Source organism: Megachile rotundata, chromosome 8 (assembly GCF_050947335.1).
Source record: "Megachile rotundata isolate GNS110a chromosome 8, iyMegRotu1, whole genome shotgun sequence".
Classification (NCBI taxonomy): Eukaryota; Metazoa; Arthropoda; class Insecta; order Hymenoptera; family Megachilidae; genus Megachile; species Megachile rotundata.
Genome location: NC_134990.1, coordinates 6,546,811 through 6,567,547, shown reverse-complemented (window position 1 = coordinate 6,567,547; position 20,737 = coordinate 6,546,811). Strand labels below are relative to the sequence as shown.

The window sequence follows — 20,737 nt, the reverse complement described above, 5'->3', positions numbered from 1 at the left end:
AGAATACATGTTATATGACAAGCTTTAAATAAAAGTTATGTTGTGACGATACAAATTAAAGAATAAAATTGTGAAGATGCAACTCGCAGAAGATGTAAAGGGAAAAAAGAAAATTATGCTACACAGACACTACTTCTAGAAGAAAATATTTTAATCTATCATGTTAAAGAAGAAATTTAGATCATGATAGTATAACTTAAAAAAAAATTACACTAGTTTACAAATTATAAATAGAAATTATGTTGCAATGATACAAATTAAAATAGAAAATTGTGGAGATGCAATTAACAGAAGATAAAAAGTGAAAAAAAAAATTACACTGCGCAGACACTATTTGCAGAAGAAAATATTTTAATCCATCATATTATAGAAGAAAATTACACTATTTTACAAACTCTAAATAGAAATTATGTTGGAACGATACAAATTACAGAAAAAAATTGTGGTGATGCAACTTGTGAAAGAAAAAAGGTGAAAGAAGAAAATTATGCTGTGCAGATACTACTTGCAGAAGTGTATTTTAATCCAACAAGTTAAAGAAGAAATTTACATTGGAATATAGGAAGAAAATCACGCTGCATTGCTAGTTGAAAATAAAAACTATGCTGTGGCGATACAAGAAAATTACGTTGCAACACAAATAATACGTATCTTTATTTAGACATCACCGGCGTATGAATTTAGCCGACGTTTCACGCGAACACATCCAACAAGAAATTTAAAGTTCCGGTTTCCACGCTCGCAATACGAATGTAAATTATAGGTTGCCCGCCCGTGGGACCGATCAAAATCACAGTAGAAGATTAATCGTCAGGTAAACCGATTACCAAGTCGCGCAACTATAAACGATTTTCGTTTTATTGAATTATATTGCTCGGGCTGTTCGAAATGCATAAATTCAACGCAAGTGTAACGTAACTCTGGATCGTGTTATCTTTTACGCTTTCAAGACTGTATGTCAGTCATGAATCAAGTCCAATTGCTAATTATAGCGGGATATTTACCGTTTACGAGGCTCTAGAATGATTTTCTACGTGTGGAAGCTCTACGATATGCAGCGTTATGTCAATAATTCTATACTTAACTATAACGATGATAGTAAGCGTCAACAATTAAAAGTGAGGAATGATTCTTACAGGATGTGATAGTTTAGTGCAGTAGACAGTGGAAGAAGTGTTTTATTCTTGTGGAAGTGTGCAAAGTAATTTTGAAGGTTATTAGATACTGATTTTTGAGGTTAAAAATGATACGAAAATTTATGCATACAGAAAGGAAAGTGTGTAAAGAAATTATTGAATTAAGATGGCGTTGCGACAATAATTTTTGTAGGTTAGGTTGTTAGATTGAAATTGATATTGTAGTTCTGGGTGACATATTTTTTTTCAAGACGATTGTTTTAAGATTTTAAAATTTACAAAATTCCATATTTTTTAATATTTAAATTTTTAATTTAAATTTTTAATTTCTTGAATGTCTAAATTGGTAAACACCAAATTCTCATATTTTCAAACACTCAAGTTTACAAATTCTCAAATTTGAAATTTCCTAAATTTCCAAATACTCAATTATTCAAATTTTTGAATGTCCAAATTCTCAAATTTGAAATTTTCCAAATCTCCAAATACTAAAATTTCCACATTCCAAAATTTGTAAATTCTCAAAATCTCAAATTCTCAAGTTTCCATGTTCCAAAGTTTGCAAATTCTTAACTTTCCAACTTCTTAAATCCGTAAATTCTAAAATTTTCAATATTGCGAAAAATACTTTATGTCATTGAACCCTCTAAATGGCCATGTTGCCTTATTCCTCTCTATACCCCCCAGATTCCAAACATGTGTTATAAAGGCCGCTGAGGAATTTCATACTGCACGTGTACATAAGCATACTACAATAAAAGTGCAATTGCCATAAATGTATTCAGTTATTCGATAATGGATACATTTGCTACCAGACATTAGTAAGAGCATAATAGCTGGAAACCTAATAATATTAAGTGTATTTATAAAATAGGAATCAAAGTAACACTTTACGAACCGTTATATGAATTGAATCGTAGTGCGTGGTCAATTATGCCCAAACGAAAGCTTCCATATTTTATAACTTTAACCGTTGGAACGGATATTTTTATCGTAATGTTACAATATTATTTTTTAATAATGATGGACTTATTTAAAAGTAAAAATTGAGTACTTAAACATTAGTCAAACGCTATATTATATAAGAAAATACAATTATTTAATATTCCGTCGGCCTTTTTTATTTACAGTCATAAATACAGTAAAATCTAGCAGCTACCGAGTATAACGTCACTTAAATCGCAGTCGAGGTTTTCCAACCACTAACAGAGACCCGAAATTTACAACGCTTAACATAACCTCACATCCGCACCCGCCTTTTGTTCTAGAAACGAGATTTATGCGTTAACACGTTACCCACAAGTTTGTCGTATATTGTAGCTTATCAATACAGGTATCAATGATATTTTGAAACTAATCAAAGTCGCGTCTGTCGCATATTTTCAAGAAGAGATCTCTTGAGTACAACCATTGTAATTGTATATGTATATATGCAAGATATGCATCTCTTTAACAGTGCAGATAATTTCATCTAATCTAAATTTATGAATCATTTTAATTCGACATTATAAGGTAACATTAATGGTGGTATATGTGAGTCTGATACGCAACATTAAATTTGTAGGTTATGCGATTGTTGTACATATTTGCTAGGAAAAACGTTCGTTTAAATTCAAATTTGTGTGCAGTTTTACTGAATTAGGTGTGAAACTACATGTTTCTGGTAGTACACGTTCTAAATTCATTCCTTATGAGTACTTAGAATATTTATGTAAATATTTGCAATATTAGTGAATAGGGTAAGTTATACAATGACATACTAAGTTATGACTTCATTTTAAATAATCTGATTTATTTAGGAAGTTTATATTTTATATTTAAAGAAAATGATGAAAGGATAAAATAAGGTTGAAATAAATAATTATTTTGGACAATAATATTTAATTATGAAGTATAAACAATAACACGTGAAAACAGTAAAATATGATAGGAAATTGTAGTTATTGGTGTATATAGTATAGTGAATAAGTTTGTGTGTACTAATAATTTTGTATTAATTAGGCAAATAAAGTATACAGTTTTGTACAAATGTTTAGAGTTTAGAGTTTAAATTAAAAAGTTCTACAATTACAAATTCTAAAATTCTCAAAATTCAAAATCCTCACCTTAAAAATTTAAAAACTGCAAAATTAAAAAAATGGTACAATTTAAAATTCAAAACTTCTGAAATGCTCAAAGAATCCACAACTCAGAAAACTTCTCACTTGACAGAACAAGCGAACGTTAAGTAGAGTTGTTAATCGTTCAGCAGTCTAGGAAGCAATTTACAGAGCTTCTTGTGCAATGCTTTATTTGTTCTCTGATTTAAGTACATGTTTCATGGAAATCGTTAGTTCTTATTTGTTATTCTTCTTCGACATTCTTCGTGTTAGACTAAATTGATATAGCATCTGGCCAACCCATTAATTAATCTGATATACTGGGTGTCTTACCTGACTTTATCATCTCGAATATCTTGCTTATTTTTTATAATAGAATAAAATATTAGAGGAAAACATTATTTTGTTCAAACGTACAAATGTTATGGTAATTAAGAAATTTTGCTCAAGGTCATTTTTCTGAAATTTCAAGATCATTAAAGTTTTTAAATGGGATAATATATTTTTATCAGTGTGGTTCGATAACTGAGATCAAGAATTCAACGACCTATGAGACTATGACCTTCGCATGACCTTGAAGTAGAAAAAATACATAAAAACTAGATAACTGATGGACAAAGTGAAATAACTGATAGAAAGATCAACGGAGGAAATTTTATTGTAATAAGTGCTCAAAATGATGTCTGGCAGTCTCGCTACTTTCTAAACGACTAATGAACGAGTCTCTAGCGATTTTTATAGCTTGTTCATTGATATTAACGCATGCAGTTCTAATACGTTCTTTCCTGTTTTCCAGCGTTGTTGGAATGTCGTTATAAACTATCGATTTAATCGCACCCCAAAAAAAATCTGAAGGTGTTAGATCTGGTGAACGTGCAGGCCATCAAATACCTGCACTACCACGGATTTCCTCCGTTAATCTTTTTATAATTTATTTTACTTTGTACTCAGTTATCTAGCTTTTATGTATTCCTTGTATTTCAAGGTCGCGAAAGTCATAGTATTACAGGTCGTTGAATTCGTCTTTACCTCAGTTATGCCATGCTGATGAAAATATATTATCCCATTTAAAAACTTTAATGACCGTGAAATCTCGGGAAAAATGACCTTGAGAAAAATGTCTTAAACACCATAATATTTGTACGTTTGAACAAATTGTTTTCATCTGACATTTTCTTCTGTTATAAGAAACAAACAAGATATGAAAGATGGTCAAGTTAGGACACCCAGTAGAAAGAAATAAAAGTAGCAGCTGTATTTCGCGTTGGTTAATTAGTAGAACGGTTAACATTGCTCTGGAGGTTAAAATAATTATTGGATTAACGGTACGTCCAATTGGTTTTTCCTTACGGGACTTGATTACGTTTTGAGAATTTTCGCACGGCAATTTGGATCAGCCCAAGTTTGAACACGCGAGCCAACTGTTAATCCTTAAATCACAGTAATTAACGCATGTTAGTGTTTATCTGTAACAGGTAAATTTTATGTAATTCTGGATTCAAGTAGTGTCTCGTTTTAAATCATTTTAATCGTATTTTTTAGTTTTAATGGATCACTTGAAAATTTAGATTTTTGTAAAGATTAGAAATTTTGTAAGTTTGAAAATTTTTAATTTGAATGGAAATTGAAATTTTTAAATTTGGAAATTTAAGTAATTTGAAAATTCGAAATTGTGTAACTTAGATTTCAGAATTTAGAAATTTTTTAATTGTGACAATTAAATTGTGTAACTTAGATTTCAGAATTTAAAAATTTTTTAATTGTGACAATTGAAATTTTGCAATTTAGAAAATTGGAAATTGTGTTCTTGAAATTTGCAAATATGAGATATACAAGTTTAACATTTTTTGAATATTTCAATTTAGATATTTGGAACTTCGAAAATTTGAAAGCTTAGAAACTTGGAAATCTATAAATTTTACGATTTGAAAATTTGAGAATTTTAGAATTTGTAAATTTTAGAATTCTTAGTACTTGAGTAACTAGAGATCTGTAAATTCGAAAATTAGTAATCCGAAAAGTTAGATTATAAATAACTTTTGCAAAGTTATATTGTATATAACATTTGTTGAACAATTAAATACAAATTATCAAAAAATTGAACATAAGTCTCTCTCTTATTTCAAAGAGTTGCGCTCTACAATTTCACAAAATAATTCCACACAATGTCCTCCACAACTGTAAAAAATTTCAACAAAATCAGTGATTCCAATCTCAAACATCCTCCCATATCTCCGTACATCACAATATTCGTCCCATCACTTAAATTTGCCCCCCTCAATTATCACATACAAAAGAACCACATTACCCACCTCACAATTAACAGCGTGCATACCTGTGACCATCATCGTTGTCACCAAATCAAAAATCCAGAGTCGTTAAACCGAAACGACGTTCACCGATTCACTGAAAAGTAACAGAAATTCTTTGCGTGTACCTTTTCAAGGCTCCAGCCAGGCACATTAGCGACATCATTGAAAAATCCGGCTGGAAGGATGGAAGAATCGGCGTCTCACCGGGACACCGTCGAAACGACGAGCGATTTCATCGGCAGGCTAAGACGAAGCAACCGGAATCGAGAATCGTACGACGAGATCAGCGATCTCGAGGCGAAGCTGCGACGAGCTTACATCGCGAAGGAGCTCGAGACGCAGCTTTTAGAGCGGCGCACGGAGCGCTACATCGAACACGTACGCAAACAGGCGGCCTCGAAGCTGATGTTGCTGGAGCAACAGGCGGTCCTGGAAGAGGATCTTCAACAGCGGGTCGCGACCCGGAAGAAATCCGAGGAGTACCGAACGGAGCTGAGCGAGCAGATGAAAAGAAAGCAAGAGGAAAAAGCGTGGATGATGCGGGAGGCCCGCAGAGAGCGGGAGATCCTGGTCGAGGTGGACGAAATACAGGAACAGCGTGAAAAGACAAAGGCAGAGTCGAGGAAGATGGAGATGATGGAGAGCAGCAGGCGGGAACGTTTGATACTGGAGGAAATGAGGGAGATTCGTCGACAGGAGCACGCGGAGGCGGAGGCGATAAAAGCGGAAGAGGACGAACGGTACTTGAGGGAGGTGGACGAACGCGAGGAGAGGGTCAGAGTGCTCCGTCGGGAGCAAAGGGAAAAACGGGAGAAATTTTTGCTGGAAGTCGCGAAAACGCTGACGTGTACGGAGACCCAGAAACGGGAGAGGGAGGCGCTGATGAACGAACTGATGACGGAGGATTTGAGGAGAGAATTGTTGATCAGGGAGGAGGAAGAGAGAGCGAGGAGGAAGAGGATGAAGGAGGAACTGGCGACTGATTTGGAGGAGCAGATGCTTTTTTCGGAAAGGTGCAAGTTACGGTTTGTGGAACTGGATAAGTTGTTCGCTGAAGAGGTTATGAGGAAGATGATGGAGGACGAAAGGGTAGCGAAACTCACTGCTGAAGCTAGGAGAAGAATGCAGGCACAGTATAGGGAAGAACTGGATCGATTGATTGAAACTAGGCGAAGGATTCGATGGCAGGAGATTCAGAAGATGGAGGACGCTGCTAGGGAAGAAAAAAGGCGGGAAAATGTTAGGTTGGAGGAGGTTAAGGAGGAAAGGAAACTGTTGCTGGAACGGCATGTCACGAACGTTGGGGGTTTTATTGATAAAAGTGCTCTTACGGAAGAGGAACGGAGAATTTTTAATTAAAAACGGTAGAATATTAGGTTAATGATTAAATTCCTGACATTTTTGTTTATTTTGACTCAAAATTGTTTGAATCTCGTCGTAGGGTAATTAGAAAGCTATTAGAAGGTATCTAACAAAGGATTATTGATCTCAGTGGTACTTATTTTCCATTTATTTAGAGTTTTTATTCAATTTATACACATTTTTATATTTTTATAATTATTCCTTATACAATTTCTTTTATATATATTTTTTATACATCTTCGTATACATTCTTTATACATGTCTTTTACAAGATTATTTTTTATAAGAATTATATTATTACTTTGAATGCCATAAATGTAATTAACATATGAAATTGTGTATAGATCTGTTACTAATTTTCTTGGAAAGCATTTTGCATTACAAATTATAAATAATTTTGTTGAATATAGAAAATATTGTTCAATAAAAAAATAGTTAAATGTCAAAAAAATAAATGATTAGATTTATTAAAGATAAAATTACTACCTGAAAGAGTTTTTCATTGGAAAAAAATTTTAAAATGATTTTTTAGAGCAGAAATTTTTATAATGATAAATAATTTTGTAGCAGAAGATTGAATGTCATGGATTTAATAGTTAACATAATAAGTAGATGACACTAATAACCTAGCAAATAAGTGAACTTAATAACCTAATAAATAAGTGAACCGTATAAACTAAATGGAACTAATAATCTAATAAATAAGTGAACCTAATGTGTATGTCCATCAACAGAAAAATTTTATTGCGGTTTGCGCATGCGCGTGATGTCACAAATTTCAATATGTCGTAAACATATAATCTATTTGGACATAACCTAAAATTTAGAATATATAATCAGTGTAATATGTTAAAATCTAAACATACTCTCTATTTCAATTTGATACAAATGAATTTTACATAGAAACAAATGAAAACTATATTATATAATACATTACTATTGTAATATCATATAATTGGATATTATAATAATTTGTATTAATTCTGTGTTGCAACTATGCAAAAATTGTAAAATAGTATAATATGAAATTGTATTCTTTTAAACACAAAAGAATTGCAGGCATCATGCTTACTAATGTAATAAAAAACATTTTTTATTTTTTATAATTACTATTTTTTATTACATCTTACAAATCTAAAATATTATATTTTTCTTTGCATAAATTTTTTAATGGAACACATTTTTTTGTTATTTTTATTTGTAAGAGTTTTGAAGATGTAAATAAGTTTCATAACGACTTTAGAATTAATGAGATCATTGGAAATATTTTCATTTTTCTGTAATTACAATATTTTGTTATAAATTTAAAAATTTTCAAATTTATAATGTTATGTAATTTCTGTTTAAATAAATTTTTTTAGTTGAAAATATTTGTTTATTGCTGATTTTCTATTATTTTTATTTGCAGAAATTCAAAAATGTACTTTTTGTATTAAAAGAAGAAATCATGCAACAATGAATTATCTTAAAAGAAGATATTTAAATATTTTTAATTTAATAATACATTTAAATACTTTTAAATACTTTTAATTTAATAATTTGATTTAATAAATTAATTAACATATTTATAATACATGCATATAATTTACAATATTCATTATTCTGCAATATTTGTGAATTTTACAATATTTATAATATTTATAAATATTTAAAAATTCAACATCATTTGTAATATTTATAAATATTTGTAAATTTTCTTAAAAACAGTTTTAAATCAATTCCCAATATAAAAATTAATGTAAAACTTTTACAACTACCGTATATCATTAAAAAAATCAATTTTCATTAAATCACAGTTTAAATAACCCAACGTTTATTCTAAATTTCAAATACTGTTCACAATAAAGGTCTCTCATAAAATATTCCACAGCGTATTCTATAGCTTATAATAAATTTATTAACGGGGCGCAATAATTCCCACGAGTTCATAGATAACGAACAATTAAAATTTCTCTTTAATTATTTTTAGCCGTCAGAATTTGAATGCAGAATCAAATAACTTAGACGCTTCATAGAATAAGATTACAAGGTAAGGCTCGAAGGCGTTTGTTGGCAGGTGTTGCCAATTATACATATTGCAATATCCTGCTTCCGGTGCATAGGCTCGGTCGATAGTTGCAGGAAGTTTAGTTATACACCGAGGGTTAAAACTAACATTCGAAAATTATGGTTATAGATACTTATCTATATCGCCGTTAAAACCTTTCGTTTGTTCTCGATTTCTTTATACTTACAACTTAATAAGGTTTCACATAGTACTGAATTGATTGATGAGAAAAATGCGAGTACTTAGACATCAAGGAAAAAAAGGTATTATAGAAGTTTCTGGAGCTTTGAAATTTGTTATAATTCTCAGTTCTAAAGTTATTAATTTTCAAATTTTTGGATTTCCAAATTATTGAATATTCAAATTTCTAAATTTCCAAATTCCTAAATTTCTGAATTTTTAAATTTCTATTTTTCTAAATTTCCAAATTCCTAAATTTCTGAATTTTTAAATTTCTATTTTTCTAAATTTTCAAATTCCTAAATTTCTATTTTTCTAAATTTGCAAATTCCTAAATTTCTGAATTTCTAAATTTCCAAATTTGCAAGTCTTCAATTGCCTAACTTTTAGAATTTCTAAGTTTTCATATTTCCTGTTTTTGAATTTTTAAATTCCCGAAGTTCAAAACTCCCCAATTTCCAAATCCTCTAATTCCCACATTTTCAAATATCCAAGTCTCCAAACAAAACAATCGTCATTTCACAAAAGACCTCTACACATATATATAACAATACTATTTTTAACCAATCCGATTGTTACACATGCAATAATGAGATCACCTACCTTACACGATACCTTGTTGCTATAATTAATCATCACTGGAAGAACGAATAAAACATCTGTAGTAATAAAGTCAAAAAACAAACGATTATTTGACTTTTGCATGTAACGATACACCGTTACTTAAATTTATAGCGCGCTATATGTTCGTTTTCTTCTTGCCACAGGGTGAAAGAATCAAGTTTCTTGGTCATTAAAAGGAACGGTAAATATCTTCTGAATATATTTTTTGTCGTGCATCCTCGAATTATGTAAGTTTGCGTGCCATAAACGTTTCTTTGTTTGTACGCATCTAACGAAAGCGTAAATATAAATTATAGTTGACTCCTTCGCGTCTAAACTTTCGATTACACTTATAATCCCGATACTGACCGAAGTTTGCCGAAAATCACCGAATGATCGAACGTAAACAGTAACTTATTCGCAGCATAATATTAATTCAAGAATAAAACTTTTATACTTTTTTGTTTGAAATTTGTTTTTTATGAAATTCTTATTGAAGTATGTGTGATATTTTTCTTTTTAAAGTAAGATTAGATGTGACGTAATTCAGGACATATTTATTCGTAGTTTGAAGCGTTTCTTTTACACCCAGATTTTACTGTGGTAAGATTGACGGTAAGCGGATGAGTAATGACACGTCGGGTAATTTCGTTTCCCTTCGGTGTTATCCGGAAAATCACGTGATACGTTTGACAGTTGAAGTCGTAGACTTCTATGCCTTTGACTTCGAGGATTTTACTGCTTTAAGTTATTAGAAGTAAATATGCGCTAAACTACGTCGTGTTTGATTTCATTTTAATGTGGAAAATGTCACGAATATGATGGAAAAAGTTGTATGAAATAAAGGAATGGTAATTGAAAAATTGGAACGCATTAATATTGTCAACAATATAACAGGTTTGATCTTCGTCGATTACCTCAATCACAGCGCTTGTTTTTCACTCGCCTCCTCCGCGTTTGAAATTTATTATCAATTAAACCAGTAAATTATTGTAAATTATGCTTGATAGTCAAAATAGTCAAAACAGTAAATTTCTATGGCTGAAGTGTCTGAAGATGGTTAAGAAAAGTGTTTGAACTTACAATAAACTCCCTAAATAAGCGAATGCCTCGAGTTCGCACTTCCGTTTATTTGTATAGTTCCGATATTGACCGAAGTTTGCCGAACATAGAAAAGTAGCCAGCGACGGAAACAAACAGTAATGTGCCTATAAGATAATCCCAATACAGGAATGAAACTTTAATTTCTTTGTAGCCAGTACTTTAAACATTATTGGATAATAAACATATATTATCCAGTATCACAAATTTTTAATTTTATTGAAATATAAATCCTTAAATATCTCGCGATAACAAGAAACGGATTTGCCTCACTTTCGACATAAACGGCTGAAATGATGATGACACTTTGAGTAGCGTATTCATTTCGCTACTTATTACGCCTAATAGATTGCTCGCAGCTTGCCCATTACAGCCACGATCAGTCTCTTTATTCATAAATGTACTTAGCTAGTTTTTTTAGAGATAGACATTCAATTTAACTGTAAGTATATGTTTCATTCAATTTCCTGTACTGCGTGATTAATCCGTTGCAGTCCATTTATTCTGTACTTATTTCAGATCAAAGTTACTAATGGATTTAGCTTGCTTCAAACGCGTGCAGTAATATCTGCCATCTACTTCTGTAACTATGGAAAATACGGTAATTATAACATATGAAAAATTAGAAGATGATTTAAAATTAATTTGAATAAAATTTTTAAGCTTGGATGTTTGAAATTAAAATTTGTCCATATATCAAAACTGTGGACTAAATATTTCATAATATTTACAAATACTTCATTATATTTTATCAAAAATAGCAAAAAATAAAGAAGAAAACTAAGAAAAATAGACAAAGGTGAGAGACGATTGTAAAGAAATTAGAAATGTTTATTAATGAGCTGAGCGTGGTTAGCGATCGAAACATGTAACGTCATAATTGTGGGAAGAGAAAATTATGCCTCCGACAAGTTTTATAAATCAACCGGTGGTAAAATTGTTAAATAGCAAGCTATTCGTTTTAGAGTTATTACGACAATTCCAACGTATGATCATAGCAGTCGGACCGGTTCGTAAATACGTGTATCAGGATATAACAGCTTCGAGCTATCGCATACAAACACGTTTTATTTTCATTCGCGAGGTGTATATTGTTGTGATCAGCAGGGATGGTGAAATATACTTGGAACGTTTTGTAAAAGTGATATTAATATAATATTACGATCAAATGGTGATACATCGTTATTTTGCATAAGGTAATTTAGTAGGTGTTTATAAGGTAGTTAATTAACTTTTTGCAAATAACAAGTATGAAAAATAAAATGCCACGGTAGTTATATTGCTTTCTGACAATTCAGATGTTATAGTGAATGTAAATTTCATGAAAAATGCGAATTTGGTGTATGTGTGATATTCGTTGGAGAAGGAAGTTGATGGTGAATCTTCAAAAATTATATGTACATACTGAAGACATAATAATAATAGTTATGATGATGTCACTAATAGTAATAGTACTGACAATAATAATAATAATATAATGCTAATTATATGTACATATATTATAAATGAATATAAACATATTTAATTACAAATAAATAATTAATAAATAATAAACTAATAATAATAAATAAATGTATAATATATTTATTATTAAACACATTTTTAAATATATATTTAATTGTAAATAGCTATTGATATACAATTCATTAATTTCTTGTAACATACATTTCAATTATATTTATTACTAATTTATGACTAAATATAATTAATTAATATTAATTAATTAACTAAATACAGTTTATTTATAAAGAAGGTTAATTTCTTTCGACGTAGAAAAAATATAATGTAGGAAAAGTTAAACATGTCATGCAGTTTTAACATAATTTCAGAGAAAATAAGAGACAGATTAAAATTTAATAAAACGAACAACAAACATTATAAAACATACGTGCCGCGTATCAACACGAAGATATAATTAAGAATTAAAGGTCGACTAACGATTGAAGGATGCTACAGAGTTTTCAAGAATATCGATATTGAGATGAACAAACTTAACAGAATTTCCGATTCGATTTGCGCAACAGAAATAACCGTAATTAGCACTCGGATGTTCGCTACGAATTAAAGCGTAATTTCCTAGGCAACTTGAGAGTATTAGAGAAGAGGAATGTTGGATCATCATCGGTCAAGATATCGTACCTTTCATTATTTTACCAAAGGATATAACGTCGAGCATTTTTCTTCCAGCGCGTAGCGTTTGGAGGTTTAAATTATTAAGAACGAAATCGTGGTGGTGAGAATGAAACGGCATGGGACAACCACTGTGCTTGGCAGCGTGCCTTCAAAATTTCTGCTGGACGCATTCGATATCGTTAACGCGACAGTCATACTACGGAGACCAGATTGAACTTCCGTACTCTAAAATAGGTTTAATTAGTTGGCAGTATAGCGTTCTGAGAGTGTCAGTGTTGTTAAAAATCTTTGAGACCCTGCAGATAAGAGCCAACGACTTTAAACTACAAGAAATATTTATGTAACGTATCGTAAAACATAAAATGGACGAGAAGGTAATACCTAGATCTCCACCAGTGTTCAGTGTGGCCTGTGGTTGACCATCACTCGTGTAATTATAAATAATCTTATTACTCCTATGATTGGACCTAACGATGTGATACATGGCTAAATGGAGAGAACTTACTAGATACCAGTGGTGAAATAAACTGACATTTATTATATGATACGAAAGAGTAAGTCAAGATATATTTAATCACACGAGATATAAAGACATTTATGGTCACTCAAGGTCATAAGTAGAAAAAGTAATTATATTACTTCCTACTGTTACATATGTCTATTAGTTAGTGTCTCAGATTGATAACATTCTACCAAGTAACTATCTATTACGTCAGAATATCTCTGAGTTTATCTAATTCAATTAGTAATGGATGCAGACATTCTGACTGTCAATAGTAACGCAAAACTAGTCGCATTGAACATGTAACATAGTCTTATCAGTAAGACATACAGTATTCCATGCTTAATAGACATTGAATTATCCACACCAATTCCTGGAACTGCTTCTATACAGTTATCTCGTATTCGACGGGGGAACTTGAATGTTACAGAGATTTATGACTAAATACGGCTATAATTTATAACAGAAAGCTGTAACATTTATTTAGTGTTTGGAGTGAATTGGTTTAATAAAATGTATTTAGTGACATGTTAGTATTTAGGTGAATGTGAAATTTTTTCTTTTTATAAACATTTCATATGATCATCATAATTGTTGGTACTGAAGACTTTGACGAGTAATAATTTTTAAATTCGCAGTGTCATATTTCTAAGTTTCCAAATTTTCAAATTGTCAGTTCTCAAGTTTCCAAATTTCCAAATTCCTAGATTCTCAAGTTTCCAAATTTTTAAATTGACAATTCCCATATTTTTAATTTCCAAATTGCCAGTTTCCAAATTTCTAAATTTGCAACTTCCTATAGTCCCAAATTTTCAAATTTTTAAATTTGCAAATACTACACTTTTCAATTTCTAAATTTCTGAATTTTCAAACCCTTAAATTCTACATTCCAAATTTCTAAATTAGTAAATACTAATTCGTGATAACAAATCAATTTCTATATACACATCGTTATCAATATATTTACTAATTTTGCATTACGCGTTTATGGATGTGAAAAACCTCGGCCCAAGTAGAGGTGCGAACCTAATAACGAGGCAAAAATTGAAAATCGTAAATGTAATATTCCTACGTCTTAGTGGATGATGGATTTTTAGCAGCGTCGAACGAATAACCAAACGTTCATTCATCGAACCAATTTCGGGTAGATCGTCTGAGACCTTGCTTCGTGTAATTAAAAAGTGGATTAAACCAGGTTACAGTTATATCGGATCGATGGAAATGTTATAATTGCCTCAGCGAAGGATATAAACATTAAACTGTGAACCACGGTTGAATTTCATCGATTCAGTGGTGCATATACTAAAAACGTCGAACATTATTGGCACGAGACAAGAGCCAATATTCCACAATATGGAACTCAGAAAGAGCATTATTCCAGTTACATTGCTGAATTTTTCTCTCTGAAGCACAATTTCAATACAAGAATTCCATTTTTTCATATAGACACTTTTGCAATTTCTGTTTCTAATAATCGAGAATAAAGTTTGATATTTCATCTCCAACCAATTGGAGGCAAACTCGGATATTTTTGCAAATATCTCAAAAACGAAAGGCAATAGGCAGTGATATGTATAGAGGAGAAATGTTCAGAACAGTGATCTTGACAACATATTTTAAGGTCATTCATATCGGTGATGAATCACCAAAGTAAATAATTAACGAAAGTATTGTTAACATAGCTAAAGAACGCAGGGGATATTCAACCTTGATTTTCTCAAGCTAAGTCGAAAATCAACAAACACATAAATAGGCGATACAGAGAAGAAATGTTCAGAACAGTGATGACAACGAATCATAAAAATCGGCGAGGAATCGCTTAAGTAAATAATCACCCGACGCGAGGTAATTGGCATGTTTGCAGAAACGAAGTACACACGAAATTAGGAATTCACTTTTTCGCGTTAAACGTTCTTTCTTCCCTTGTAGAACGAATGATAATTGGAGAGCGTACAATGCGAAAAGTGTTCCTGTTTTTCCGACGTTTCATTCAGAGCAACAGTTATGCGGTACACGGGAAAAAAAGGCTTGGTTGGTACTTCTAACTTCATCCATTTCTTACATTCTGCTTTCAAGGCAATTTATTTCTGAGGAACTAAACGAAGTTACTTGTTACTTGCTGGAATGAGAAAAAGCGGCGCTGTAACAAGCAATATTCTCGATAAGTGTATAGAACGTCATCAAACGGTCGATTGTTGGAAATACTCCGGTTTGTAACAGTCTCACGGTTATCCGGGGTCTAATAGCTGGTCAGCTATACTCTTTTTTACAGTGATCACGTTCTAACTTGTAGTGGATACAGTTCGGGTATTTTTTTTAACCTTGATGTCTTAGTAAATGATTTAATATGTAATTAGTACGTTTCAGTAAGCAATTTAGTGAATGATTTAACCCCTTCCTGTGCCATTTATTTAGATGTGTCAGTCAAGACTAATTCAGGACTATAACATGAAAACGAAAAAAGAAAATTGAAATGTTCTGAGTATTATACAGGGTGGCTCACAACATTTTACCATCTAGATTTGCATCATTATTATTACTCATTGCAAACAATGTTTTAGATGAATTTGAATGGTTTTGAGGGGAGCATATGCTGGTGGTATATTTTTTTGTAGGTGGGCGTGTAAAGGACATATGAAGGTCATTAATGTTTTTTTAAATGGAATCATATATTTTTTATTCCATCAGCTGATACTTCCTCATATTCTTTACAAAAAAGTATTCATCTATTTATGTAAAAAAATCATTAGTTTAGGAGATATTTTAATTCTAACTTGTTAGGAAATCGTGACTTTCTGGTCAATATTATGAATTGCCCTAACTGAGCAGCAAATGTTTTTCTACATGCTTTGAGAGGTCACGTGTCACCAAACGAATTGTGAGTTTTTGTTTTTTTCTTGTTACGCAGTAACAGTGAAAAGTCTCTGTTACGTTTCTAATACGGTGAATACGACGATACGGTGAATTATCACTTCATTATGAAGTATTCTAAAGAAGAAAAGATAGACATGTAATCAGTTTATTTTGAAGCTGCGAAAAATGCTACACATGCAGAAAGATTATACACTACGGAATGTTAGTAAGTCATTAATTTCTCGATTCAGAAAGTGTTCTGATGCAAATGGTCACCACATTCAACCTCTTCTGTAAATAGACATTAAAATCAAAATATCTCCAAAACTAATGATTTTTTCACATAAATAGATTAATACTTTTTTGTAAAGAATATGAAAGAGTATCAGCTGATGCAATAAAAAATATATGATTCTTTTAAAAAAAAAACATTAATGACCTTCATATGTCCTTTACATGTCCACCTACAAAAAATATATACCACTAACATATGCCCCTCTCAAAACCATTCAACTTCATCTGAAACATTGTTTGCTAAAAATAATAGTAATGACGCAAATCTAGATGGCAAAATGTGGTATGCCACCCTGTATATTCAGGGATCCTTGATAATGCAACTTATAGTTGGACCTAAATTTCAAATTGAAGAGTATTCAAAATTTGAGTAAGGTTTGTCATACTTGAGCTGTAAGTGCGTCACAAGTGAGACTTGTCAAAGTATGGGAAGAGGTTAATACGTAATTTATATATTTTAGTGAACAACTTACAAGTCGTTTACTAAACGGTATGATCATATCATACCGTACACACCGGTATCAATAAAACTTATGTCAAAGATAGTTTTCAAGAAAATATTTGACACATTTTTTACATCGCTTATTGTTCACATTGAAGGGGTGATAATAGCCCTCAAAGTAAAGGATTGAAATCATATTTTTGGGAATATCGGAATTAAATGAGATAATTGTATGCTTCTTGTTTTTGAATTGTGGGTCTTTTAATTCGTCAAAGTTCAGTTTAGCGCAATAAACGTTTAAAGCTTAAAGCAAGAATACAAGAAAGCAGATAAAAGAAAATGACAGTTCCCAGTGTGAGAGGTTCCGTCAAAGAGTTTTCAATCACGGTAAGATTTTTTCTTCGAGGCTGACACACAGAAACGCGTGTACTTACAACGAATGGAAAGAAAAAAGCGCGTTCAAAGGAGCTTAAGTAACTGTGTGGCATGCAGTAAAGAATTTAATCGGATAAACGAAGCGAGCGCGAGAAGAGGTTTTCTTAAACTCGAGGGATGTACAACATAAATCGCAGCTCGAGAAGAGAAATGTTGATAATACGCGTTTCTAGCGGTTGACAAGTAGCCCCGCGCATGCGATATAGAGCTTTGTACGTTTCATTTCGCAATAAAACGCTTAACCTCTCACCTTGATCTCTAACGCGGTAACATTGAAAATGTAAAAATAGAATATACTGGGTGTGTGTTTGGTGAGATATAATATGGAGAACGAGGTCGTTTTCTAAGTATCGACATTTTGAAATTTTTTACAGTTTTGGCTTTTTAATTTTGTGGAGTAAATTTATAAATTTGTGAAGTTTTTACCGTGTTTACTTCCGTACATTCATTCATGGCCATATAACGAGACTCTACTGTAAGCACACGCTTCCGAACTGACAAATTTGCAAAATTAATTGCAATTTTCCGAAATATCTAAATCTGTTTAAATATCTAGTAATGAGTAAATTTCCAGATTTTTCGGGTTTCGAAGTACTCGTTCCCATTTTGAAAAATTATTGAATTGAGTTTTGAAATTTTCAGATATCTAGATTTCTAGATATTTCAAATTTTAAATATGCAAACCCCAAGTTTTCAAATGTCCAGTTCGCAAGTTTGCAAATTTCAACATTTTCTAATTTTTGAAATTATAAATTTTGAATATTCACGTTCATAAAATTCTAAATCCAAGTTTTTACATTTTTCAATTTCTAAATTGTTCAACTTCCAAATTTACAAATTCTTATATTTTCTAAAACAATTCAATAATTTCTAGATCTTCACATTTTCAATGTTTAAAATCAAAAATTTTCATATTTTCAAACTCTTATATTTTCTAAAAGAATTCACTAACTTCTAGATCTTTATATTGTCAATGTATAAAATGGTAAGTTTTTAAATTTTTAAATATTCAAATTCTCAAATTCTCAAATTCTCAAATTTTCAAACTTTCAAATTCAAAAATTAAAATATTTCAATTAGAAGAATTTAAATCTGCATCACTGATATTGTTTCGCTAGTAACACTCCACTTAGCCGTGTTTACTTCCGTACATTCATTCATGGCCATATAACGAGACTCGACCGTAAGTACACGCTTTAGAACTGACAAAGCCATAATCATAAGTGGCTATTGTCCTCCGCGCATTACTACGATGAGCTCGTATGCAAATCCTGCGAACATGTACTGGCACAAATACAAAGGTATCATAACTGAGCATAAATCTGTATCCATAAATAAAAAGAGGTCTCTTACGAAACAGGAGCAGCAAAAAGGAACATTGATAACGAGATCTCAGAATATTATTATAACGAAGAGTATAATAAGAGGCAATACTTTGACAAAGAAACTGCTTTCAGAGAGGCGGAATATTACAAGCAATTTAAATAGTCGTGAAAAATGAAGTGGAGTGGGGATATCATTTCAGCGCGTATTTCAAAACGCGCATGCGCAGAATGTGCAAATATGGCGGTCGGTAAACAGTGCTTTACGCACATTTAGCTGTCATTTATTTGTAATTTATTCAGAAGAAATACTTTGTTATTTATTTCTAGCTTGTAAGAAATACAAGTAAATATTTTGTAACGCGTTCATTGGTAATTTATTTGTAATAAATATTTTGTCATTTTTCCATTCACATATTTGTCTGCATTTTCGTGCAATGAATAGTTCGACACTTCTTTATAAGGTATTTGTAATAATCATTTCTGTAATATACAGGGTGGCTCACCATATTTTGCCATCTAGATTTGCGTCATTATCATTACTCATAGCAAACAATGTTTCAGATGAAGTTGAATGGTTTTGAGAGGGGCATATGTTAGTGGTATATGTTTTTTGTAGGTGGACATGTAAAAGACATATGAAGGTCATTAATGTTTTTTTTTAAAAAGTATCATATATTTTTATTGCATCAGCTGATACTCTTTCATATTCTTTACAAAAAAGTATTAATATATTTATGTGAAAAAATCATTAGTTTAGGAGATATTTTAATTTTAATGTCTATTTACAGAAGAGGTTCAATGTGGTGACCATTTGCATCAGAACACTTTCTGAATCGAGAAATTAATGACTTACTAACATTCCGTAGTGTATAAGCCTTCTGTATGTGTAGCACTTTTCCCAGCTTCAAAATAAACTGATAACATGTCTATCTTTTCTTCTTTAGAATACTTCATAATGAAGTGATAATTCACCGTATCGCCGTATTCACCGTATTAGAAACGTAACAGAGACTTTTCACTGTTACTGCGTAACAAGAAAAAAACAAAAACTCACAATTCGTTTGGTGACACGTGACCTCTCAAGCATGTAGAAAAACATTTGCTGCTCAGTTAGGGCAATTCATAATATTGACCAGAAAGTAACGATTTCCTAACAAGTTAGAATTAAAATATCTCCGAAACTAATGATTTTTTCACATAAATAGATGAATACTTTTTTGTAAAGAATATGAAGAAGTATCAGCTGATGCAATAAAAAATACATGATTCCATCTAAGAAAACATTAATGACTTTCATATGTCCTTTACGCGCCCACCTACAAATCTAGATGGCAAAATGTGGTGAGCCACCCTGTATATTCTTCATATATATTTTGTTGAGTACATAGTTTAGTGCACGTCTTTCTTTTTCAACTTTTAAGTGCTGTAAAATTGATGTAATAGGTAATAGGATGTGCTGTAAAAGCGAACAAATAAAGGAGAGAATAAGTACGTGGCTTACGGTAGCTGTAGTCATTGTTAGTACCATAACGGTCCAATACAATGGCACACAATAGGACTATAACGTCACAATGGATGAGCTCTGTCACCATCTTATTTGTCATGAGGCGATTGAATAGATAACAAGATGTACAGCAAGACAGAACGAGGTGCGACGAGTAGGGTACAGCTTTTTGTGGGAATAGAACATTTTTACAGTTCAAGATTTGTAAACCGAACATTTACACACTGCTAAAATTGAAAATTGAAAATCTCGAGATTCGTACATTTGAAAATTCGGAATAGAAAATTTCTACTTCTCAAAATTTGAAAATTGAATAATTGAAAATTTCTGGAATTCTAGATGTGAAAACTGAATAAATGAATATTTTTGCAAATTGTAGGTACGAACATTTAAAAATCGAACATTTTTA

At 31.4% G+C, this 20,737-nt stretch overlaps 2 protein-coding genes and 1 long non-coding RNA gene across 5 annotated transcripts in view; 2 read left to right on the top strand and 1 right to left on the bottom strand.

Moving 5' to 3' along the window:
- Positions 1–20,737, top strand: part of sprt (PDZ domain-containing protein sprite) — a 95,217-nt gene that overhangs the window by 3,843 nt on the left and 70,637 nt on the right. Inside the window, exon 1 of one of the 2 annotated variants that reach the window (XM_076534610.1) lies at positions 11,622–12,036. The exons of the other annotated variant lie outside the window; for it this stretch is intronic. The gene's annotated coding sequence lies outside the window, so the exon portion shown is untranslated. Of the gene's footprint in view, positions 1–11,621; positions 12,037–20,737 lie in introns of those variants that run through there. 2 annotated transcript variants of the gene reach the window in all.
- Positions 723–8,090, top strand: LOC105662798 (uncharacterized). 2 transcript variants are annotated; one of them, XM_012288002.2, is made up of 2 exons: positions 723–814; positions 5,682–8,090. In XM_012288002.2, the coding sequence occupies exon 2, from the start codon at positions 5,731–5,733 to the stop codon at positions 6,904–6,906; it is 1,176 nt and encodes a 391-aa protein (XP_012143392.2). In that variant the 5' UTR covers positions 723–814; positions 5,682–5,730; the 3' UTR covers positions 6,907–8,090. The 2 variants fall into 2 exon arrangements, with proteins under 2 accessions (XP_012143392.2, XP_012143387.2); XM_012287997.2 differs by lacking the exon at positions 723–814 and adding an exon at positions 871–1,213 and having other exon boundaries at positions 5,682–8,087.
- Positions 3,173–11,388, bottom strand: LOC143265029 (uncharacterized). Its single transcript, XR_013039099.1, has 3 exons — positions 10,657–11,388; positions 9,740–10,480; positions 3,173–4,701 (listed from the first exon to the last, which is right to left on the bottom strand). It is a non-coding gene; the product is annotated as an uncharacterized LOC143265029 (long non-coding RNA).